This window comes from Polyodon spathula, chromosome 16 (assembly GCF_017654505.1).
Source record: "Polyodon spathula isolate WHYD16114869_AA chromosome 16, ASM1765450v1, whole genome shotgun sequence".
Classification (NCBI taxonomy): Eukaryota; Metazoa; Chordata; class Actinopteri; order Acipenseriformes; family Polyodontidae; genus Polyodon; species Polyodon spathula.
In genome coordinates, this window is record NC_054549.1 from 21715346 (window position 1) to 21742364 (window position 27019).

General features: G+C 41.4%; 1 protein-coding gene across 1 annotated transcript in view; it reads right to left on the minus strand.

Annotated features, from left to right (window-relative positions):
• Positions 1-27019, minus strand: part of LOC121328789 (plexin A3-like) — a 99599-nt gene that overhangs the window by 58136 nt on the left and 14444 nt on the right. The window contains 1 exon segment of the mRNA XM_041273844.1: positions 470-630. Coding sequence (XP_041129778.1) covers positions 470-630 — 161 coding nt within the window.

Below are 27019 nucleotides of genomic sequence, written 5' to 3' on the forward strand. Positions count from 1 at the left end.
GGCTTGCAAACCGGTATGCACCAGTTCTTTATGAAGACATGATTCCTGAACCACAATACTCCTTTAAACCGCAGTATTTTAAAGCATCAATCTGTTTGTAGCACTGAACCACAGAGCAATGAGAAATTATGAGGAGAGGTATTTGCTGTGATCTTTTGAAAATTACTGACGGGGAACCAAAGCAGCCTCTCTGTGTTGTCGTTTGTGGTCAGATAATCAGATGATGCGTTACATTTTCAGTGAGAAAAGCCCTTGTAATGGGGTAGGTCTCTGTTTTACAAGAGCCGTTTAAGAGTGCAATATAATTACTGGCACACCTGGGGGTTCATGCTGGGAACACTGGTACTTGGGACGAAAAAGAGGGAAACCACTCCTTTACTGACTAGAAACGTCACTACAAAGCAACAATAAGCACATAACCTTGGGCAGGGCGTAAAAACATGAGGTAATGACATGAAACATGTATTGCTTTGGTAACGGCTCTCACACCTGCTTGTCACTGAGCAGATAGATAAACCGATTGTCTGGACTGAAGACCATGTCACGCTGTATTGGGCTGCCCTCTGCAACCGGCACGGTTTCGTACAGCAGGGCATTCTGGGAAGGAGGAGGAATGCCGTCCACTCGGATCTGCAACAGAAATAATTATGTGTAAGGGTGGTAAAAAAATAATTCACTCATTTCGCGATCTAAAAATAGACATTTCAATATTTCGCAATAAAATCCACGATTTCCATTACATAAGAGTAGATGTTAAAAACGTCAATGCCGATTTGAACTCGGCTCTCGCCAAAACAGCGTCGCCACATTCAAAATTGATCCCGTTCTCTTGTTATTATACAGTAAATGTTAAATATTGAAATGCTTACCTGAAAAGCAGCAAATGCTAAATTGTAGAATATTCCTTTTAAAAAGGCTTTCCATTCCCCCCCATGACTAAATTAGCAAACGAAATAAAACAAATACGGGGGGGCATCAGACATGTGAAATTTCCCCTTCTTGTGCTGGACGGAGCGATCTTTAGCAGAAATATTTCTAATCTTTGATGCAGCTGGTGTCTTTTTCGTTGAATACATTTTAAATAAATCGTGCAGCTCTAGGCTGTGTGCGTTCAGTCGTTTACCGGAAGGAAGCGAACTGAACCGGCTGCCAGGTTCCTAAATGCAGCGTAACAGGCAGCGCGTCCGTCAGGCAAACGCTGGTTACATTTTATTTTTAAGCGATTAAAAAAAAATGTCCGTTTATTTCAACTTATTCATTCAGAAATGGGAATTTTCACGGGGGTGTACATATTACACGACAATGGGCAAATCTCACGGAAAATCCGTTCTAAGAAATTCCCAACCCGATTTTTTAAAACAGGTCAAACAAAGATGAGCAAATTGAGGGAAACAGTCCTACAGCCCTTCTCCACACTCTGCATCCATGCTGCTGTCAGACCAAGCCCATAGATAATAAATAATAAACTTAAAAACAGTCGACACCACTCTAAAAAACAAACAAAAAACCCCATTAATAAATCAATAACGGTTTGTGTTCGTATAGTTTAGTAACACGTTGCTGTTTTTTTTTTTTTTAACTCCTTACATATTTTTTTAAAAACGATTTATTAATGTTCTATATTCATCTACGTTCATTGTTTGCACCCGCAACTGTGCTTCTATCCACCTCTGCACGCTACACAGTTTTTTTTTTTTTTTTTTAAGTCCCACAGCTGAATGCAATTACTGCACAGACATCGCCAGCTTGCTCCTTGTCCTACAATACAATTTAAAACAAACAAAAATTGCTATGTTGCTATGAAAGTGAAGCATGTGATTAGTTGCGACACCCAGATTATGAAGCCGACTGTCACTTTTCCTAGTCTACAATTCTGTGCTACCCTTAATGTGTCACCAATCCTAAAACTGTATTGAAGTAAGATCCTGCATCCTCTAACGATGTTCCGCTGTGGAAATACACTCTTGTTTTCATAGTGCAGTGCAACCAGAACTGAATAAGCAGCTCCTGAACTCAACCGTAACGCAGGCTTAGCACATTAGAAACATGGTGTTTGATTACAGCAGTGCAGTCGCGTAATAATAGGCAAGCTATGTGCCCAGCCCAGCCCAGCCCAGCCCAGCCCAGCCACGCCACAAGCATTAAGATCTAATATTGCTAACTACTTCTTTAAAGAAGGCTGAAAATGCTGACGACAGCAAGAGACAGCGCACCGACCACGACAGTGGACACAAACACACACGCAGCCACGGGAATCCTGCAATGCATTCTGACAAGCTGGAGAAAGACACTTAGTGGAAACACCTGTAGAAATGAGAGAAATGCTTTACCTATTACGCGTGTTACTAGAAGTTCAGCGTACAAATAAATTCGTACATAGCAAACGGGAATTCGTATAACAATTCTTTTTGAAGAAAATCTGTATTTTTATTTGTAAGATCACTGTCTGGGTGATGTAAAAAAAAAAAAAAAAAAAAAAAAAAAAAGAAATATGCCATTATCAACATCTGATTGGATGTACACCCCATTCATTCATTGGCGGATATTTAATTCAAGTTGCAAATTAGATTATTTTAAAATCAATCAATTGACGGAACCAGGATTCCAGTTGATGAAACTTGGAACCCATAGCACTGTTTGATTAATGACAATAATAACCTCTATGATGGACTGCAAACAAAACCTGAAACACCCTCCCCTTCACTGGAAGCTAAAGCATTCACGCTACCTTGGGAAAACATTTTCTAAATACATAACGCCTTTGAAGTGAACTGATGGAAATACCAAGAAAAGACTGTCTCGGCTTCAAAAGGACTTGAGATAAAAAACAATTTTGAAAAAAAAAATAAAATATAATTTGCATGCAATAATCCTAATTGAACCTGACAGCAATAAATAAATAAATAAATAAACACATTGAATGAAAACTGGAACAAACACCCACTTTCAACTCAAAATGTAAAGCTGCCTGTGTACTGAAAAAATGGTTCACTGTGACCTAAATTCATATTTTATATATATGTGTCCAATTATTTTGCCCCTGATTTTCTCCTTAAATTAAAATGTCCAATTATTTTTTCCCCCTCACTGCAGCAATTCCCCTGCACAGCTGCTCAGGAGAACTGAAGGTTCAGCGGGTGTCCTCCGATCCCACGACCCAGCCAGCTTCCTCTTCTGCACCCAGGAACTCGAGAAAGGAGGTCAGCAAGCTACCAGCCTGGAAGACAAAGGCCAGCCCTGCAGGCTCTGAGCTCACTGGGCGCCTGATCGCCACAGGGTCCGCTGTAGCGCGACCAGTCCCTGTCACTTTTATGCCTCCCTCACCCACATGAGCAAGTTTCATCGCAAAAGAATAAGTGGTTCTGTAGATGCACACGAATCTCAAGACAGACTTGGAGACAGACAGACGCCTGCCCTGTGTCCCATCGCCACACAGCAGGGGATAATTAGTACGCCAAGCCCAGGATGAAAGAGAAACCTCTGCTTCTTTAAAATTACAGAGATGGTCTGAAGTGACAAACATCATTAGTCCTTTAATTAGATTCTTCCTCGTTATGGGTACTTGGTTAATTAGTGTTGACAAGGTGGCATCAATTAGGGCAGTGCTGGCATCGCTGGAGAGATTCGCAGATGGTGCGAGAGGGAGGAAGGGAGACAGAGAGAGAGGGGGGGGAGAGAGAGAGACCTATTTTTCACAGCTATTCTGTACAATTCTGATTAATAAGAGCTTTTGTTTTGCAGTTTTAAAATTATTTTCCATACTTCTACTAAGCATTTACCATAGCTTACCCTTCTTTGCATTTTTGTTAATATACATCACCATACCTTGCTATTCTATACAATGCTTCCCTATGCTTTACCATACCTCTGTGCTTTACAATGCTTTCCTATGGTTGACCATGCTTTCATTGTGCTTTACAATGCTTCCCTATGCTTTACCAGACCTCTCTGAGCTTTACAATGCTTCCCTATGCTTTACCAGACCTCTCTGTGCTTTACAATGCTTCCCTATGCTTTACAACACCTCTCTGTGCTTTACAATGCTTCCCTATGCTTTACCAGACCCCTCTGTGCTTTACAATGCTTCCCTATGCTTTACCAGACCTCTCTGTGCTTTACAATGCTTCCCTATGCTTTACCAGACCTCTCTGTGCTTTACAATGCTTCCCTATGCTTTACAACACCCCTCTGTGCTTTACAATGCTTCCCTATGCTTCACCTGACCTCTCTGTGCTTTACAATGCTTCCCTATGCTTTACCAGACCTCTCTGTGCTTTACAATGCTTCCCTATGCTTTACCAGACCTCTCTGTGCTTACAATGCTTCCCTCAGCTTTATTACACTATGTTTTTACTGTGGGAGACTTTTATAAGGCTTGTCAAAGTAAGCATTCACCCTCTGTGTATTACTGAGGACCCTGTAAAACAATATACTGTATACAGCTCCCGTTAACACAGACTCTCAATTCTAATACAGCGATGGCTTTGCCTCACCTAGAATTTTAGCAAAAAACAAAGAAAGAAAAATATCCGAACATAATTTAGATCTTGTATCTAGCATCACGCAATAGGTGTCACTGTTTCATGTTCGATTTCAAAAAGTCACATATTTCAGCAGGCTTCACTCGACACTACGAAGCAAAATCTGGTATGGTGATGCTAAGCTGCTGGCCAGAGCTGTAGAATATTTTATTCAGACCAGCTGCAGACAGGGCCCTGCACAGTAAATCAGCTGCAGTGTGATGTATGCAACCCTGTGAACTGTGTTTTTAATCCCTGACTGCTGCCGAATGATGGCAGCTCTCCCGAATGGCCAGGAAAGCGATGATCGATGGCCTTCAAGCAGAGAGCCAGCAAGGCAGGCCATCCGTCCGTCGCGATGCAGGACTGATTTATATCGTGAATCAGGAGGTCTAGATTTTTTATTTTATTTCTTGCATGTTTAGCCAGGAGGATTCCAACGTAGGCTGACCCCTGAAAAATATACCTGCTAGCCCACAATGGAGCCTGCCCCCAGCGTTAAAGAACAGAGGTCTGGTAAAGCATAGGCAAGCATTGTAAAGCACAGAGAGGTATGGTAAAGCATAGGAAAGCATTGTAAAGCATGGTAAAGCATAGGGAAGCATTGTAAAGCACAGAGAGGTCTGGTAAAGCATAGGAAAGCATTGTAAAGCATAGACAGGTATGGTAAAGCATAGGAAAGCATTGTAAAGCAGAGAGGTCTGGTAAAGCATAGGCAAGCATAATGAAAAAGTAAAGTAACTGATAAACTGAAAAGTCACTGCTCTAATAATTAGCCACAACCTTCGGCTTCTGCCTTTTTCAGATAGCACAGCAGAAATACAACAAGGAACGACTTAGCTGTTTACAAAACTATTAAAATAGTGAGTTTTCTTTTATCACTCAAAATTTTACTTATATATATATATATATATATATATATATAATATATATATATATATATATATATATATATATATATATATATATATATATATATCTGAATTGTTTAAAAAAAAAAAAAAATACTTTAAAAAAGAACAAAAAAAAAAAAAAACCTAAAAAACACAGCCTCCAGCGAAGGATTATCCCCTTAACAAAATTTTCCAGCCGTGTGCTCCAACACGCTGTGCACATTTCCCATGCTTTAATTCAATTAGCCCTTGATCCTTTCTCAGTGAGATCAGTCTAAAAGCATTAGAGGGCTGGAGGCCTATCCAGTGGTTAACGAAGGCTATAAAGTTGCGTACAGTAAAACACTCTCTTTGTTCTGGCCCCACTGCGAATGGAGATGCAACCCTCCTTCAAATCTGTTAAAAGTGCCATCTGGCGACCTTTGACACGACCCCTGGCTGAAGCCCATGACTCACCTCCTGCTGCTAAGCAATTGAAACAAGGGGTCTGAGAGTGTGTGTGTGTGTGTGTGTGTGTGGGGGGGGAAGGGTGGCAGTTATTACTATCAATGTGAGGGCAAAATTTGAGAAAATGTCCCAACAAATAACTCCTGAAAAACCGAAGTTGTGGGACAGTCCCCACTTTGTAAAACATTTTTTTCAGAACTAAATATGCCTTTGAAAAACAAACAAACAACTAAAAGTGCCAAAATATTTAGTTTGTTGCCGACTTTCACCCTGTGTGGTTTTTTTGTCTGACTGGAGATAGTAATATTAAATAAAAATATAGTGAGAGTCAATGAGAAGCCCCCACAAGTATAGGAATACAAACGTGTGTGTGTGAGGCAATTACTAAAAAACACAGAAGAGAAAAATAATAATAATAGTAATAATAAAATAATAATAATAATAATAATAATAATAATAAATGTTCTGTTTTGTGGGCTTACAGCTTGCTGCATTTTCTGTGAAGGCTAAACGTTTAAAATCGTCAACATTGTCGGAATATTTCATTATTAATTTATCGATTCGGGTTTTTTTTTTTTTTTTTTAAATCTTATTATGTGTTTTGCATTGCTGGCGACCTGGCATATTCAGCCAGTGTTGTTTATTTTCCACGCAGCCATATACCTGGCTACCGAAGTGTGCGTCTCTACATTAAAATGCCGATCACTTCTTCAGTTGCTTTCTGTTTTACGCATAAAATACGGTTGTTATCAGCCGCAAACACGCCACCACCACGATATATCGCGGCTGTCGGGGTCCAATCTAAATACGATCAATAACGAGGGCGGCGATATAGCGGGAGACCTTTAGAAAAACAAATACTGTACATCCTCGTTTTATCGGGGGCGTCAGGGTCCAGTATAAATCCTCTAGACAACCCGCTCTCTCTCGATTTTCGTATAAAAAGCAGCACAGCGTTTTAATTCGTACAGCGGAGGGCAATTGTTTCAACTCCGATTAATTTCCTGCGCCTTCCTCTCCTTTCTCAAAGATTACGTTGCCAACAACAACAGAGGAGGCTTGTTGCTAGGGAGCTGACGTCACTGCCCTGTGGCTTTTGCAAGTGCATTGCTGCCGCACGTGAGCACCTCGCTAGCTAAAATAAAAACCGCTTCAGCAAATATCTAATTTGCTTTGTGTTATTGTGCAATACGCGTGTAGATGATAACAGTACGATATTAATGCTTTGTAATTGTTTTGTATATTGTTGTTTGCGATGTGCAGTACAAAATAAAAATTCTAAGTGACCATGTATATTTGCAGCTAAGGCAGTTGGACAGTAAAAATGGGAAGCCAACCCGATCTATCCGTGATGTAGTATACAAGCGAGGGGCGACACAACGAGGGGTGGGTGTAATAAGACCGTTTATGCACCATGCGAGGGTGAGACCCTCACTGTAATACTTCGATGCCTGTTATTGTGATTATATATTGTTAATGTTATTCTACTGGCGCTAGAGCAGTGGTTTATTACGCAGCGTGCACGTTGTTGTGCAAAGTGTATTCTATCTGTGACGGTGTACTACTGTATTTAGATTAGGGCGATTCCAATGAAATTCTCGTTTACATGTGCGCCATGGGTTTTGTTATACAGCCACATGTTTGGTAATCTTCCAAGAGGGTAATGCTACTGTTCAGTCTTTACTTGTAATGATTAGAGATTACAGAATAATAATAATAATAATAATAATAATAATAATAATAATAATAATAATAATAATAATAATAATAATAATAACAACCAGTAAAACAACAGTTTAACCATCGTGTTTGGGCACAAAGACGGTAACCATGCAGGTTTAACAAGTACTCATAAATGAGAACATGTGTAATGCATTTAAAATGATTTAATGCCGTGTCTTTCCTTAGGAGGGAGCAGTCGCACTGTGGTCAGTCGTCGGTTTGTCTTGTAAATGTCATTGTGCACAACCTGACAGTCATTTGCAGTCTGAGTGAACTATCCATCACGAAAATAAATACCGTAGTTTGACGCCGCCCTCGAATTAAAGACGCCCTCGCATTGACGCCGCAGTCATATCAGCTTTATAATAAACGCTGCTATCAATAAAGAAACATTAAAGTATTTTTTTCTCCTCCCCCCTACTAAAAAAAACACACAAACACACACAGCCTAAACAAACGCGCAACACTGCATATGTACATGCAACGCCCCCGAAGAGACGGGAGCGTCAATCCAGCACAGAAATTAATAACTAATGCACACACACACACATACTAAACACATTTTAATTTATGGTAGTGCAGTTCTGAAAGAAAATGCAAAATCAGCTCCGTACAGAGCAGCAGCCCTTCTGAATCTCTTATGGGTGGTTTCGTTGTTTTGCTTTTTTCATTTGTAATTCCCGTACAAATAAAAACAATGCGCTTGCTATCTATGAGAAGATTTAGTTTAGGGTTCTCTTGCAGAGAAATTACAAACAAGCAAGTTACACTGAGAGAAAAAATAACCGAGTAGGATATATTCTAGTTTTTACAGAAATCAAACTGACATTCTGAGGTAATTTTTGGCGCAGGAAAAACATCTACGTCACACTCTTGGATTTAGTTGCAACACCAACATTGACCCGCCCCTTAACAACCAATACACACTCCTGATTCGCTGGTACAGCACTCCCCGACCGTCCAACTCCCACCTAATAGGCTCTCGGTAACTGTCACCGATAAATTTACTGTAGTCAAAGTAGTTTAGCCACACACGCTGCTGCATACAGGCAGGCTACCGTATTACAGAAAATAAGCAACCGCCATACTTCTAAAATGTCATAAATCATGTAATAAAATATTGCAGCGTTTCAAAATCGTAGCATTATTAACAAAGGTCTTCCACGTATAAAGGCCAACCTATTTTAAGCGCCACAGTCATTTTGATACATTTAAAACCGTCACCACCATTACATACCATAACTATGTCAAAATTCTCAATGTTTTATATATATAAATATATATATATACACACACACACCATGAAAATGCTACTGTGCTACACTGAAAACAAACAAACAAAAAGAAAAATCAATATGAAACAACAACAGTGTAAAACAGGGTTGCAGACCTAAATATGGGGTGGCCAAGTAGTGTGAATGGGGTGTAAGACTCCTGTTCCACAGCAGTTTCACCCATTCCAGGTTTTACTAGGAGCCCGATCAGCCACAGTGTTGAGGTAACAAGCATAGGTGTGTTTTATTAAACTCACAGTAAAACCAGGAATTCAATCTGGCTAACTAGGTCCTGATAAAAAGTGACCACCTAGTTATGGTTTAATACTAACAGCATTATTATTATTTTGCATCTCAATTACACCCCAAAAATACAATTGCTTGGTACAAAATGCAAAAAAAAAAAAACATGCTTTATATACAAAGTATTGTGGTAGACTGAAGATTTACTTTGTCCGTACTGAAGGCAGGCAGGGAGAGATGAGTGCTTCTCAGTAAGGATTAAGGACATTGTCAGAAAGTGTAACACGTCTGCTTCTCAATTGCTGGTACCTGCTAGTGGAGCTCAAGCCCTGGGTTAAAGCCAAGGGACTGTCAACATGCTCTAGAAAAGTTAAAAACGCAAATTATGAGGCAGACACTCATGGCTCCCTGGGGCCCTGTCGCAGTCCTTGTAAATGTGTTGAACTTCGTCAACGACCCCTAAGAGACGGCAGCTAATTAACTCCTGGCGTACCGCAGGCCAGCGTCTTTGCTTGAATCGAGCGATGGTTCAGAAGAGACGCTTCTTCAAATTGATTAAAAAAAAAAGACCCAAGTAGGGTTTTGAGGTTTCAATATTAGTGTGCTGCTTTTTTAATCTCTTTCTTTCTCAAACCCACTGCCCTCCACACTGCAGCTCAGCACCCTAACCAGAGCTCCTCAAACCCACTGCCTTCCACACTGCAGCCCAGCGCTTTCTTTATCTAACCACTGAGCTCCTCAAACCCACTGCCTTCCACACTGCAGCCCAGCGCTTTCTTTATCTAACCACTGAGCTCCTCAAACCCACTGCCTTCCACACTGCAGCCCAGCGCTTTCTTTATCTAACCACTGAGCTCCTCAAACCCACTGCCTTCCACACTGCAGCCCAGCGCTTTCTTTATCTAACCACTGAGCTCCTCAAATCCACTACCTTCCACACTGCAGCCCAGCACTTTATCTAACCACTGAGCTCCTCAAACCCACTGCCTTCCACACTGCAGCCCAGCGCTTTCTTTATCTAACCACTGAGCTCCTCAAACCCACTGCCTTCCACACTGCAGCCCAGCGCTTTCTTTATCTAACCACTGAGCTCCTCAAACCCACTGCCTTCCACACTGCAGCCCAGCGCTTTCTTTATCTAACCACTGAGCTCCTCAAACCCACTGCCTTCCACACTGCAGCCCAGCGCTCTCATTCTTTCTTGCGCTATTGAATATTGTCTATGTGTCTGTAATAAATCTGCTTACAGTGTTCTATTCAAGACACACATATGCATTTACTTTAGTGTTGCAAAAAGTTCATTATAACTTCAATTGAATTGATCGATAGGGTTTGAAAATTCATTTAAAATGAGTTTAAAAACAGGAGGGATTTACCAGCAGCTACAGCCCTGACAAAACGATTAAAATACAAAATCTCGAAAGAATGCCTCTGTCTTCCTTCTCTGTCGAACGAGCCAGGATAGTGTTACCGGAGCTCAAATTCCTTAGAGGCAGCTTTCCAGGGTAGAGCTGGGAAGGAGAAGAGGGTCTGTTAAATCTGCAGCCCCTCTTTGTGGAAACTTCACCTGCCACAGTCCTGAGGGGGAGCTTACAAACTTTATTACCCAGAACAAAACACAGCCAGGCAGCCTTCGAATAATCCGCCAGGGACAGACAGGGGCTTGAACCCTGACAGCAAACTTCTTCATTATCTAAAACATGCTTTCTGTCTTAGTTTGCGCTCAAACCTGTTGTAGTTGCAACAACTCGGAAGCAGTTAAAACAACTATATATAATAACTATTATAATTTAAAGTTCAATATTGGGTACACATGTACAGGTCAGCCCAGCCAGACTGGAGTCTCCAAGCCTCAAGCCTGCTCTGGGCTCGAGGACCACCATTTCTCCGAGAGGGCTTGAAGGAAGGAGCAGTTCATCTCTCCATTTTTTTTTTTTTTTTTTTTTTTTGCAGTTGGTCTGTGTACAGTGTACTCAGCTGTGCTATTCATCCGCTGGTAACTAATCTAATGAAGGTGTATTGAAAATGCAAGGTTCATGATTGAAATGAAAGATTTCATGTCAGACAGCCATTGGAAACATCTTGCAGCTCGCGTCTGTTTGCTGTAAGAGAAATCCACAACCTTCGCTGTGAAAGAGCCTGTCCTATACGCGTCTCAATTGTTTTTTGTGCTCTGAATAACTCAATTGTGAGCCATCTGGAAAGCTGAGATTTAATATTGTTGTTCTTTTGTTTTGTGACAATATAATATAATCTAATATCTTTATCGATAAATATATATATATATATATATATATATATATATATATAATATATATATAGGCTGGACATGGCTGGCTTTCAAAATACTCAGTGCTGAAGTTAATTGCCACCCAGTAGTGTTAAATTTAGAAGCTCTAAAAATAAAACTGAATACATTCCATGATAATCGTTTGGACAAGAAGTCTTTCTCGAAGTCTTTAAAAACTTTGAAACACACTCATAATAACATTGTTCCAACCTGAATAAAAGTATATGGAACTACAGAGACTGAGGGTGAATCTTTTTATCTTTGTTGCTACTGTATTTAGACTCTCTTTTTGTTTGTTTTTTTGTTGTTTTTTTCAGACGTACTTCAAAACAGCCTTTGTAAAGCAGTGCTTTCATTGTTCTGCTAATAGTGCTGGTATATACTTCAAATGGACCCACTTCAGTCTCAAAGGGGGGAGATAGGGAGGGGAAAGGGGGGAGATAGGCAGTGGTGACAGGTATTGTTCAATGCTAAGCACACAGATGTGAGACACCTATAGGCTCATCCATGTTTAAATAACAAAACACCTTGTGTCAATAATCCTTCCTCCCCCAAAGCACTCTGACCCCAGACACACTCAAACTGCCTGCCCCAGGGGCAACACCTGGGACAGCACAAGGCATACGCCTCCATCTCCTTTCAAATTCATTGGAGCCATTCCCCGTCTCTCCGCACCAAAACAAAACCAGAGGCCTACAATGGAAGGGGAAGCCAGGGGCTGGATTAACCAACAGGGCTGGGGGAGAAGGAGGGGGATTAGCTTTCAGTTGGTGCCCTTGCACCACCTCCTCTTTAACCCAAACACTCATTTCAAGCAAGGGGAGGATTTACAGTTATTAAAATATCGGAATGATAGAAAGCCAGACTATGGCCTTGGGAACACTAAACTCGACTCAGAAGCAAGTCTAAAAAAAAAAAAGCAAATGTAACAACACGTCACACAGTTGCTAAATCATATAAAAAGCATGCCAAGAATTATGGCTATTTAAAAATATTAGCAGAAAAATGACCTTATTTCAACCCCTCTCTACTGTAGGCAAAAACAGCCAGAGAGAGAGGGGGGGGAGAGAGGGATAGAGGGAGGGGGAAAGAAGGGGCGAGTGGGGAAGAGAGAGACAGGGAGGGGGAGGGAGGGGAAGAGAGAGATAGAGAGATAGAATTACCAAGCAGGGTACAACTTTCTGTGAAAAAATAATATAAGATCAATGTGATTATCGTGATCATTCATTTGCACTGATAATCAGTAATTGACGTTTTCTTTGTCGTCCAGTCCTAGTTGTAAATATTGTACCCACCTGTTCTCTCTTGCTCTCCATGCTCCTTAAGCCTGATATGTTATTAGCTGCTGTTACTATTTCATGTATTCTGCATTATCCACTGTATTTATTGTACTATTTCATGTATTCTGCATTTTCAACTGTATTTAAAGTATTATGCATTGTGTTTTTTACTGTATATCATTTATTATGCATTTCTCTGTATTTAAAGTTATGGATTTTCTTGTTACTGCACTTGTAAAGCATTTTGTGATGGTGGTTCACTATGAAAGGCGCTATATAAAACAGATTAATTGATTGATATTTACATTTTCCGCAGGTTAAAATATATTCTGGGAAGCTTGCCATCACAATATTATTCCCGTTAATATTCATACGAACATAAGAAAAGTTTGGGAATGAGAAAAGGCCATTCGTCCTATCGGGGTGGGGGGGTGTCTAATTAAAAAGCCTAGAATTGTATTTTTTTTTTTTTAAATGGTGCTACTTAAATTCATTTCTGCCTTCTCGCCCTCATCTCGGTGCTTAAATTGAAGCCATGACGGAGGTCAGCTTCATCTAACCCGTTTAGGATTTCAGAAACCACTCAATTAAGTCTTTACAGTTTTTCTTCCTAAGAGATTTCATTCTTTTGCACCAAAGAAAGGGGGAGGGGGGGCTTTTAAAACACATAAAACAACTTCCTCCAACCCTCCCCCCTCCCAAAACAACCCCCCCAGGGAAATCCAAGACAAAAGAACAGACCCCCTTCAATGTTTCACTGCACGGAGCTGGCCTCGGGTGTGGGGGGGGGGGTTACATAGGAGAAGACTAGCTGCCATTCCCCGACCCCCGCCCCCCCCCCTCAAGAATGGTCAGCATCAAAGTGCACTCTGTCTGAACTTGAAGCCCAGAGCGCTCTGAATTCTGCCAAATGGTCTCAGGAAAGTCAGTGGAGGACATATTCAAGTTACAGCTACTGACAATTTGGATGAGTGTTATTCTTAACATGTACGATTGTGAAACCAATAAGAAACAAAGGGGATCTGTTCTACTGATAAAAAAAAACAACCTATCTGCAGCAGATCTGACATCACTACACTGCAATTGCAATGCAACGGTTCTGTATTACACTGAGGGGCGATGGTTGCACAAGCATAGGGCAGCTACAATGGGATGAGGTTGCCATTGTACAATGGGACCACAGTGTGCTAACTACTGTACGCTCCTTCCCAAATGATCTTCAGCTGTGGTTAATAAGCTTTGTGGTTTTTTTTGTTTTGTTTTTTTGCATAGCTTCTTCAGGGAATGAGAAAACAAACAGGGATTTTCAAAGGGATACTGATTAGTTTCAAGACAACTTGAGAAGCACGACACAGCTTCAGAGAACACAACTGAACTGGAAAAAACAAGAACAAAACAAAAAAACCTTGCCAAACTAAATTGTGGTCTACAAAATTACTAAATTTATATAACTTATGATTACAAAACACAATATTCTGTAATTCTAACCTGAAACTAGGCTGGTGTTTTTTGTTTTTTTTTGTTCAACTCTCAGGAGTAACAAGCAGATTATGCCCAGCTGAACTGCAGCAGAATCCCCGGGACAGACCCAGGATTTGCGGCCTAATGGCTACAAACGCGTCAGTGTGCATTTTTCGCCCAGGGACGACCAAAGAAACTAAACAAAAGCAACGGTCACAATCAAATCTTTTGAGAGACAGCAAGGCTCCAGTGGGAATTCACAGTCGCGTTGCAGCCGTATCTGTGTGTCTGGGGGTAAAACACTTGTGTGGTGCTTTAAATAAAAACAATTCAATTACCACCTGCAAATGTCTTATACACCATTGGGGGTACACGTGCGTGTGTGTCTGTTTGTCTCCTTCTGTGTCGGTTTGTCACTGTCTACGTATGTTTGTCTGCCTGTGTGTGTCTTTCTATCAGTCGGTGTGTGCAGGTCTGCCTGTGTCTGTTTGTCAGTTTGTCTGTGTGTCTCTCTGTATCTGTTTATCAGCCTGTGTCTGTCTGTCTATTTCTTTCTGTGTCTGTCTGTCTGTGTGTGTGTCTTTCTGTGTCTGTTTGTCAGTCTGTCTGTGTCCCCAGAAGGAAGGAAACTCTGACAAAACCCATCTTATGAGGTCACAGGCCAGGTCCCTGCAATGTTTAAACAGACATTTCAAACAGAACAATACAGTAGTATTTTCTTCAGCACTCATAACCGTCACTGTTGTATTATTGTGTTGCCCTCCCCCCACCCCCCCCATAAACACTGTGTGCGTGCGTGTGAGTGTGAAAGTGCGTGTCTACGGTTTATAATTAGTTTTTGTAGTAAAGCCCAACTTCGCTGAATCATTCAAGAGCATGCATACTATACACGTGAAGGCGCCACATTGTTGCAATTTGAAAACAGTTTGCAGGGAACACACAGGCCCCCAAAATAATAAATACAAGGTAATGACGTAGAAATGCCTTTCGTCCTGATGTTTAACTGCCTTCCACGTTGAAACCTGTTTCTTTCGTTTTCTGTCTCTAACCACGAGCTCCTCCAACCCACTGCCTTCCACACTGTAGACCAGCGCTTTCTTTCTCTAACCACTGAGCTCCTCAAACCCACTGCCTTCCACACTGCAGCCCAGCGCTTTCTTTCTCTAACCACTGAGCTCCTCAAACCCACTGCCTTCCACACTGCAGCCCAGCGCTTTCTTTATCTAACCACTGAGCTCCTCAAACCCACTGCCTTCCACACTGCAGCCCAGCGCTTTCTTTATCTAACCACTGAGCTCCTCAAACCCACTGCCTTCCACACTGCAGCCCAGCGCTTTCTCTAACCACTGAGCTCCTCAAACCCACTGACACTGCAGCCCAGCACTTTATCAAACCACTGAGCTCCCAAACCCACTGCCTTCCACACTGCAGCCCAGCGCTTTCTTTCTCTAACCACTGAGCTCCTCAAACCCACTGCCTTCCACACTGCAGCCCAGCGCTTTCTTTATCTAACCACTGAGCTCCTCAAACCCACTGCCTTCCACACTGCAGCCCAGCGCTTTCTTTATCTAACCACTGAGCTCCTCAAACCCACTGCCTTCCACACTGCAGCCCAGCGCTTTCTTTATCTAACCACTGAGCTCCTCAAACCCACTGCCTTCCACACTGCAGCCCAACGCTTTCTTTATCTAACCACTGAGCTCCTCAAACCCACTGCCTTCCACACTGCAGCCCAGCGCTTTCTTTATCTAACCACTGAGCTCCTCAAACCCACTGCCTTCCACACTGCAGCCCAGCGCTTTCTTTATCTAACCACTGAGCTCCTCAAACCCACTGCCTTCCACACTGCAGCCCAGCGCTTTCTTTATCTAACCACTGAGCTCCTCAAACCCACTGCCTTCCACACTGCAGCCCAGCGCTTTCTTTATCTAACCACTGAGCTCCTCAAACCCACTGCCTTCCACACTGCAGCCCAGCGCTTTCTTTAAACCACTGAGCTCCTCAAACCCACTGCCTTCCACACTGCAGCCCAGCGCTTTCTTTATCTAACCACTGAGCTCCTCAAACCCACTGCCTTCCACACTGCAGCCCGGCGCTTTCTTTATCTAACCACTGAGCTCCTCAAACCCACTGCCTTCCACACTGCTCCTCCTCTTGCTCTACTCATTCATTCTTTCTCTTTCCTTCGTTCCCTGACCTCCCCTGGGCCGATGTGGTTTCCAGACAGAGAAGTGTCTCTTTTGCGCAGTTCATAAAAGGGAGCGGGGGGGATGATAAAACCGAAGCACACAAGGGGCTGTAAATGCCCTGAGCATGAGTCTCCCGTATGGTTTCTGTAAATCAGTTCTGGCGGGGCTAGGGGGGAAGAGGTATGTAGAGGGGTCGGCAGGCTGCAGAGGGACAAAGCTGGGAGTTCACATCAAAGAATCAAAAGCATTTTTTAATGTCGACCGGTCAAAACTCAGATGACGACTTCTTTAGTTTATTTCATAAGGTAGCTGGATAAGAAACACCAGCAGCACTGTGTGTTTAGCTCATGTTACATAGATTGTATTGTTACTGTATTTGATGGGATGGAAATAAAACTCTGATTGCACAGCAGTTTGATCCATTCCTGGTTTTACTATGAGTTTAATAAGACACGCCTGAGTCTGTTACCTAGACATTGGGGCTAATCAAGCTGGTAGTAAAACCTGGAATGGGTGAAACTGCTATGCAATAGGAGTCTTATTGCCATCTCTGATGTTTGTAATTATTTTGTGTGGCTCTGTTGATCCAATTTTAATCATATTCTTATCATTTTTCTCTAAATCTGTCAAAGCCACGCAGATTTCGCACAGCCAAACCTTAAAAAAAAATCAATGGCAAATGTTTCAAAAAGACGACTTTTGTCTAACAAATTTAAATAATTTTAGAGCGACAAAATCCAGAATCGCCATCCATTCTCATGCCAGAGCGTATCAATCTCATTTATACAGGCTCCTCCATGTGCAAGAATCCCTAAGCACGTTACAAAAACAGACAAGACGTGAGCGAGCGAAAGAGATGTGTTGCGATTTAAAAACACTGACAGATCCAGCGTTCCGGATATAATTTGGAAGCGACTTCCAAAGTCCTCGCTCTGAAGGATTTGAATGCAGTTTTTGGAATAACAAATAAGGCCACAATTTGCTGATCTCAAAGACTCTCATAATCTCCAAGTGATTATAAAACCAAAATATTTCAGAGGAAATTCATAATTTTTTTTTTGTTTTGTTTTGTTTTTAAAAGGCAGTTCTAAATGACACTTTTAGCATTTCAGGGCTTGGACTGAAAACCCCCATCTGGCTGATCCCTAAGAGCCAGTTTTTTTTAAACAGCAGCCAAATAGCACTGAGGGTTTAAGGAAAGAGCCAGAGGTACGAAAAATGCAGCTCAGAAGCCAGAGAGAGAAATGTGCAGGGGTAGCAAAACACGACACAAAAAAACCCACGTCTGCTTCCACTTAAATTACTTCCAGCTTTCCAGAGACTGGATACTAAAGACAGCAGCTTGTGTAAGAAATAGAAAGATCAGAACGGAGAATGATTGCCTGTATTTAGAGGGGGGTGGGGGGGACGCTGTTAAGGGGGTGCCTGTCAAGTCGTGTTGGGCTTCAGCGAGTGGAATGAATAGCATAATAAATGAGTTCTGCGTGTGCAAATCAATAGTGGATACAAAATTATCACGGATATTCATAATCTCTTAAATCTAATGAGTTACTAGATGGGTTAAATGATTTATAAAAAAATCAGCTACCTACTGAAAATATATATACACACACACACACTGACACACACACACAGCATCAAAAGAAACTTATCACTATTATAACATTTATTTTCGAAACAAAAAGGTATACAAATGATGGACACTGATGAAATGTTTCTCTTTTTATTCACTCGAACGTTCATCCTTGCTCACGACACGCTGGAGTGGCTGAAGCTCTTAATCACCTAATTAGTGAGACAGTTGATTGGACACTGGATACAGAGTGATTTCAGCTATTGAATTGCAAGCTTGAATAAAAACAATAAATAAAATCACAGAAAAAAAAAAACAAGATGCCACGTCTGTGAAGAGAGCAGCGCCTTCGTGCGATCGGCATGTTGGAGGCTGGACTGGGGCAGCGCGCTGTGGCTCACAGTCTTGGGCGCTCACAGCCAGCGATTTCAAACCTGGCGAGACGGTATAACCAGACCCACTCTGTCAATGACAGGCCACCAACCGGGAGACCAAGAGTCACAACACCAGCCCGAGATCGACAGATCATTCTGCAGCATCTTCGTCATGTCAACTGTTAATCAGCACAATAAAAAGTCACTGCGCCTGCTCTGAAACAGAGTTTGTCATTTTTCGATCACATCTAGTGAATTTTATCCATATATAAGTGATACGTTTCTTTTGATGCTCAGTTTATATATACAAATATAAATAATATTTTTCAATTTAGTGTTGACATTTTTAGTGACCGCGGATCAACCAACTTTTGGAGTCTCTCCTCGTTTTTATCTAATAAAATTACGGGTGTTTAGATTCATGTGAAATAGGTATTATATTCACCCCCTTTTTTTTTTAAAACTTTTGGGCAAAAGAAAACTACGGAGTAAATACTATGTGATATTTCCGTAGTTACGAACTTTAAGACCGGAATACTCCTCACATTTTGGAGGTTATCTTTGGAACAGAAACTACAAATATAAAAGAACGTGAAAAACTGCTGAAAATTCTGGCCTGTAGTTGGTTAAAACCTCATTATAGGAGCAAAAATAGATTGATCTAATGCCCTGACATCCTTACACTCCGGGCAATAGTCTCCCTCTGACATGTGATTGGATCACAACACTGTCAGTCCCGCCCCTTTTCAAAGGACCGCCTTTCACCTCTACTCCTCACAGCAAGAGAAAATGGCAGAACGTGAAAACTGCTGAACAGCGATTCTGTGACGTAACAGAAAATGAATTACAAAAATGTACCCCGAAAAGAAAGCTGCTCCAAATGCTAAAAACGGTGATTAAAACGTCACTGTCACGGTTTCCGGAAATTAAAAACAAACTCGACGTTAACAAACTTTACCGACAGTGAAGCTGTACTGTGCAGCCGTCATCCAAAAAAAACATTTTATCGCCGCCTCCAGAAAGTGCTTTACTGGAAAGTGTGGTTAGACAGTGTCAACAGTCAGAGCACCCCCCCCCCCCTCTCAATACTCACGGGGCATGGCCTAGTTTAAAGTGTCTATGCCTGTGTGCATGAAATCTACTTTCACTGATGGGGACGCACTGGAATATTTTACAGAAACCAAACATGTTAAAATAAAATAAAATAAAACGTAAAAGCATTGTATAGCACAGAGCGGTGTGATAAAGTACAGGGAAGCATTGTAAGCACAGAGAGGTGGGGTAAAGCATAGGGAAGCATTATAAAGCACAGAGACGTATGGTAAAGCATAGGGAAGCATTGTAAAGCACAGATAGGTCTGGTAAAGCATAGGGAAGCATTATAAAGCACAGAGAGGTCTGGTAAAGCATAGGGAAGCATTATAAAGCATAGAGAGGTATGGTAAAGCATAGGGAAGCATTATAAAGCACAGAGGGGTATGGTAAAGCATAGGGAAGCACTGTAAAGCACAGAGGTCTGGTAAAGCATAGGGAAGCATTGTAAAGCACAGAGAGGTGTGGTAAAGCATAGGGAAGCATTATAAAGCACAGAGAGGTCTGGTAAAGCATAGGGAAGCATTGAAAAGCATAGAGAGGTATGGTAAAGTATAGGGAAGCATTGTAAAGCACAGAGGAATGGTAAAGCACAGGGAAGCATTGTAGAGCACAGAGGGGTGTGGTAAAGCATAGGGAAGCATTGTAAAGCTGAGAGAGGTCTGGTATAACCTTGGGAAAAATACTGTAGAAAAATTTTATGAGGCCTCTTTCACTGCTGTAACAAAGTGTTTGGTATTACTGACTGGAACATCTGAACTACTAAACACTGAAAATAGAAACCCTAAAATAATACTAATAAACTCTGTGACAAACGTTTCCACTAGAAGTCTTTCTCAGATGTTCCTATAAATTTGTCTATGGTAATCTAGAGGGTTTTTTTTTTTTTTTTTTTTTAAAAGAGCTGCCATTTTTAGATATCAAAGGGTTTGGTATTTATAGCTACAGCAGCTATGCAGCAACGCTGTTTGCAGTACTATTACAGTGTAACATACAATAGCTAGCTATAGCATATCATAATGTTTGCCATTGCTAACTATAACCCCTATTCTGCAACACTGAAATTGGCACTGCTAACTATAGTAACCTTGCCATAAACACTGTGTTTGCTATTGCTAAATACAGAAGCTGAAGTATGTAAGAGTTCAGCGTTACTTAATACAGTAAGTCTATCAAAGGGCTGGGTTTTCTTAGCTATAATAACACACAGGGTGGTCAGAATATCCATTTTATTCAGGGGTTTAATTTGAGCCGGATCGCACCAGATCTCGGATCCAGCAGTTTGTTTGACAGGCGAAAATTGTAGAGTTTGGAAATGATGTATCATATGAAAAAAAATATATTTCTGTTCATGCAAAAAATAGATCAGTAAAATTAGGACTAGGAACAAAGCATTACTTCATGATAAGCTCCAACACCCTTCTGTTCACAGGTTACCCCCCTGGCTATACAAACTCATGTGTTTGGAAACGCTACCTAATGTTCAGAACAGTACCTTCCTATAGTGCTTTGTGTTACTAACCAGCTAATGCATTTTTTTATTTGCTCAGTAAGCATGCTTATAGCCCATATGTCTCTAACCCTCAAAACCAAATCTTATTTTAAGATCCAGATCAGCTTTGTCAGTCGGGTGAGATTTGAATGATTCAAGAAGCATTTTGCAACCCCATTTTATGCATTTAAAACATAGCCACGCTAAATATTTAATGCAGCTTTTTTTAAAAATTGATGTGCCGACGTTGATAACATAACATTTCTTCCCACGGCCAGCCAAACTCAGGGCCCACGTTTTGTTCAATACTGACTTAAACTGGACAAATGACCTCACTCCGGTCAAATCATGTGACCTTTCACCTCTGCTGGCCCCACCTACTCTTTCTTTGCGGTGGTGTTGTCCTAAATATGAAAGTACAGATTTTCATAAACAAGAATTCTACGAATTCCGACTTTATTTGTATACTGAACTTCTAGTAACACCTGGAACGAGTCAGGCATAATTTCCACAAGAATTGCCACAAAGTTCTCCATCTTGTCAGGATGCTTTGCTGTATTCCCGTAGCTGCGTGTGTCAGGGGCTGCGTTTGTGTCCACAGTCTTAGTCGGTGCGCTGTCTGTTGCTGTCGTCTTCGTCACCATTTTCAGCCTTCTTAAAGAAGCCGTTTGCAATAGACGACGTTACTAATGCTCTTTTGCATCAGGAGGACTAGTGAATCAGACAGGCGTGCGGGAGATGGGAGTCATGTGACTTAGCTTACCTACTCCCACCTCGACTACACCACTGCTGAAAGGGTTAAACTGCTATGCAACGTGAATCTTATTCCCATCCCTGTGGGAGGTTAGTCCTGATGCGGGTTCAGTAGATGTATTTCTCATCTATGCTACTAGAAAACAAAGGGCACAAGTGTTTTCCATTCCACAAAAGGCGTCTTGTCAGTGTGCAATTCTGTCTCTATCTCTCTCTCTCTCTGTCTGTGTGTCCTGCTCCCAATAAAGCACTCACTAAAACTCAACACCAAGGGGCTCCTTAGACACTGGTCTCTACTTTCTTCTTCCACAGCTCAAAAGTTTTGCATCACCTAGAATTCTAGGACTGAGACATCATTTAAAAAACTACATGAGCATCAGAAAATAGGAGGCACTTTTTCTCACAGAGAATAGTGAGGGTCTGGAACCAACTCCCCAGTAATGTTGTTGAAGCTGACACCCTGGGATCCTTCAAGAAGCTGCTCGATGAGATTCTAGAATCAATAAGCTACTAACAACCAAACAAGCAAGATGGTTGCCGAATGGCCTCCTCTCATTTGTAAACTTTCTAACATAGTTCATACACGCACACAGGCCTCCACGAAGAACGCGTGGGTCAGGAGATTGTTAATTGAGAAGGGAGGAGGAGTCAGGAGATCTCTGAGATGAATCAAGGCAAACTGTGCAGCTCTGACCAAAAGTATTGCATCACCTAGAATTTTAAGATAGAGACGTCATTCAAAAAGAAATAAATAAACTATATGAACATAGTTTAGATTTTTTATTTAATATCATGTAAATCAAAGAAAAACTACAAAATTATATCGCAAAAGTCTACTAGAAGCCGTAGCAGTAGCGCAGTATTTCAGGTCAGACTGTGAAATGTCACATGTTTCAAATGTTTGTCAGTTTTTTCGTTAAGTATATGGAAGACTACAAAGCAGTGTGCGATTCCATATGTTAACGCTACATTATTCATCAGGTTTCATTCGACTTTACGAAGCAAAATGTTTTCATTCTATAAGGTGATGAAAAACCAGCACTGTGGTTGTTGGAGTGTGATCCGTTCACATCTCACAGACTATCTTTGGGAGAGCAATGAGAAATGTTCTGTGTCAAAGTTTTTACAGCCGTCCAATTGAGGAATCAATCCGTTGCTACAGAGATCGGACACACCATCTAGTCCCAGATAACTGCGCTTCCAAGACCCCAGCTGCCAAACTAGCAAATTCCATTTCCGCAAGATTTACTGCAAACAGATTTCTCTGAGATCAAATGCTTTTTTTTTTCCAGCTCTGGATAGACGATAAATTACAGGCACAGCCTTTTGCGGCAGAGTCCTGATTTATGTGCACGAATTAGAGTGGATTTCATTTCACGTCTCCCCCAATTTGAGCAACAGTAAAGTTGAGTTCACTGCATCTTTCGCGATTGGACCACAACTGAGCCAGGGAACTCCAGCGATAGATTGTTTACTAAAGCTTAAGACTACAGCTCTGGCCAAAAGTTTTGCATCCCCCTATAGAACGGACTAACGTTGCTTCATAAAGTCAAATAAAACCTGCTGAATAATGTTACGTTAGCAACTGTAATAGATCACATAATGAAGCGTAGAAAGGTGTGTAATTCAGCTGTAATTGGTCAATTACGCAGTGCAATTACAATTACACAGGTGCGCCAAAGTTCAGCTACAGTTCAATTATATTTTAATGCAATTGATTACAATTATTTACTACTGTACATCCTCTTCAGTGAATCATTCTCCTCACAACATGCCTGTTGAAACAGCCCTGGCTTTGCAGACAGATTTTACAATGAGAAACAGCATGATGATGTCATTCCTTTTCAAGGGGGGTGATGATGTCACTCCCTGGAGGTCAGCGTAAAACAGATCGCTGGGCCAGTCAGAATGATCTCATGGTGACTAGGTGCCCTTTTCTGTATTGGAAGCATTTCAGAACCGTGTCTCGTTTTCACACTGGGTGCAGTCTGATTGAGGTCACAGCAGTGGCAATGGTTTGGATTCTGGTATTAATTTTCAATCTGCAAATCATCTGCAAAGCACACATGTGTGGAAGGAAAAGACAACTGGAAAGATAAATTGAACCAAAAAACAAAAATTTAGTGACAAGTGTTTCCAGTAGAAGTCTCTCTCAGAGTCTTCAACAGAAACACTAAAAGAAACTTCATAAATTCAACAGCAAACGTTTCCACTAGAAATCCTTCTCCGCGTCTTCAATGGAAACACTAAAACAGACACAGACACTAGATCTCTGGCAATATCGCTAAAAATCTTGTAACTTGTCAGTGAGTGAGTCGCACAGCTCCCCTGTGGAGTACTGTGCTGAGGGAGGAAGTGAGAGAGGGCAATTCCGCGCCATCTCCGAGCAGCGAAAGCTGGTTTGTTTTTTCTAGCTCTGCCAAAACAAACAAGCAGTTTAGGAGGAGAGAGGCGGGTGCCTTCTTTCCCCAAACACTGTGTGATTTTTCTGGGCACTGCGTCACTGGATCACTCCAAAAGGGATGGAGTGTGCTTGTGGTTAGAGAGAGAGAGAGAGAGTGTGTGTGCTGGGCTGTAGTGTAGAAGGCAGTGGGCTCAATGGCTAGAGAAAGAAAGAAAGAATCAATCGGTGAACAGCGCTGGTCTGAACTGCAGAGTGGAAGTCAGTGGGTTTGAATAGTGCAGTGATGTATTGCAATAAGGACTGTATTCAGTGACTTCTCACTCTGAAAGGATCTCCTTGTTTATGGAGATGGGGAGAGCGCTGTAGCACTGCTGAAGGAGACCTCGAATTAAAACACGCTGTGAACTGGAGGACAGCCAGACTCGCACCTACTGACAAACACCAACAGAGCTGACCAAAAAACACACAACAAAAATAGCTGTGTTCATGCATTCCTGATAATATTACCAGTATCAACTGCAAGGTTAGAAACTCACACTGCAGCTATGAACAAAAGCTTTGCATTGCCTAGAATTTTAGGATTGAGACCAGTGCTGTAGTCAAGGGGATACGCAGGTAAACAGCGTTTACCCACTTTTAATTTGGGCAATACAGCGTTTGCCCACTGTGGCGTGAGCAGGGGGGCGTGGTCACTGCACTGCAGGTTCTCTTTGTGTGCGGGAGTGTTCTGTGATTGGTTGTTTGTGTTCTGTTACTGTTCTGTTAGGCACACTGGACCTGCAGGATTGCGCTAGCAGCCTTCATCCCAGCCCACAAAAGGACTCTCACAGAACTGTCCATGTGAAGCGCATCCTCGGGTCTGTGAACAGCACCTAAGGGGGGCCATAACTGTATGGGGGCTCTGGTTGGCTGAGAGTCAATAACACATGTATCTGTTCCTGTTTATCTGTTCAATGTATCTGTTCAAACCCACTATGTCAGTTTTTCGTTACGTATGTGGGGAAAACAACAAGGTGGTGTGTGATTCAGTATGTTAACAAGGGAACATTATTCAGCAGCTTTCACTGGACTCTATGAAGCTGAGTGAGTTCATTCTATATAGAGGGTGTGTGATTCAATATGTTAACAAGGGAACATTATTCAGCAGCTTTCATTGGACTCTATGAAGCTGAGTGAGTTCATTCTATATAGAGGGTGTGGAATTCAATATGTTAACAAGGGAACATTATACAGCAGCTTTCACTGGACTCTATGAAGCTGAGTGAGTTCATTCTATATAGAGGGGGTGCAATTCAATATGTTAACAAGGGAACATTATACAGCAGCTTTCACTGGACTCTATGAAGCTGAGTGAGTTCATTCTATATAGAGGGTGTGTGATTCAATATGTTAACAAGGGAACATTATTCAGCAGCTTTCATTGGACTCTATGAAGCTGAGTGAGTTCATTCTATATAGAGGGGGTGCAATTCAATATGTTAACAAGGGAACATTATTCAGCAGCTTTCACTGGACTCTATGAAGCTGAGTGAGTTCATTCTATATAGAGGGTGTGTGATTCAATATGTTAACAAGGGAACATTATTCAGCAGCTTTCACTGGACTCTATGAAGCTGAGTGAGTTCATTCTATATAGAGGGGGTGTGATTCAATATGTTAACAAGGGAACATTATTCAGCAGCTTTCACTGGACTCTATGAAGCTGAGTGAGTTCATTCTATATAGAGGGGGTGTGATTCAATATGTTAACAAGGGAACATTATTCAGCAGCTTTCATTGGACTCTATGAAGCTGAGTGAGTTCATTCTATATAGAGGGTGTGTGATTCAATATGTTAACAAGGGAACATTATTCAGCAGCTTTCACTGGACTCTATGAAGCTGAGTGAGTTCATTCTATATAGAGGGGGTGTGATTCAATATGTTAACAAGGGAACATTATTCAGCAGCTTTCACTGGACTCTATGAAGCTGAGGGAGTTCATTCTATATAGAGGGGGTGCAATTCAATATGTTAACAAGGGAACATTATTCAGCAGCTTTCACTGGACTCTATGAAGCTGAGTGAGTTCATTCTATATAGAGGGGGTGCAATTCAATATGTTAACAAGGGAACATTATTCAGCAGCTTTCATTGGACTCTATGAAGCTGAGTGAGTTCATTCTATATAGAGGGGGTGTGATTCAATATGTTAACAAGGGAACATTATTCAGCAGCTTTCATTGGACTCTATGAAGCTGAGTGAGTTCATTCTATATAGAGGGGGTGTGATTCAATATGTTAACAAGGGAACATTATTCAGCAGCTTTCATTGGACTCTATGAAGCTGAGTGAGTTCATTCTATATAGAGGGGGTGTGATTCAATATGTTAACAAGGGAACATTATTCAGCAGCTTTCATTGGACTCTATGAAGCTGAGTGAGTTCATTCTATATAGAGGGGGTGTGATTCAATATGTTAACAAGGGAACATTATTCAGCAGCTTTCATTGGACTCTATGAAGCTGAGTGAGTTCATTCTATATAGAGGGTGTGTGATTCAATATGTTAACAAGGGAACATTATTCAGCAGCTTTCACTGGACTCTATGAAGCTGAGTGAGTTCATTCTATATAGAGGGGGTGTGATTCAATATGTTAACAAGGGAACATTATTCAGCAGCTTTCACTGGACTCTATGAAGCTGAGTGAGTTCATTCTATATAGAGGGGGTGTGATTCAATATGTTAACAAGGGAACATTATTCAGCAGCTTTCATTGGACTCTATGAAGCTGAGTGAGTTCATTCTATATAGAGGGGGTGTGATTCAATATGTTAACAAGGGAACATTATTCAGCAGCTTTCATTGGACTCTATGAAGCTGAGTGAGTTCATTCTATATAGAGGGGGTGTGATTCAATATGTTAACAAGGGAACATTATTCAGCAGCTTTCACTGGACTCTATGAAGCTGAGTGAGTTCATTCTATATAGAGGGGGTGCAATTCAATATGTTAACAAGGGAACATTATTCA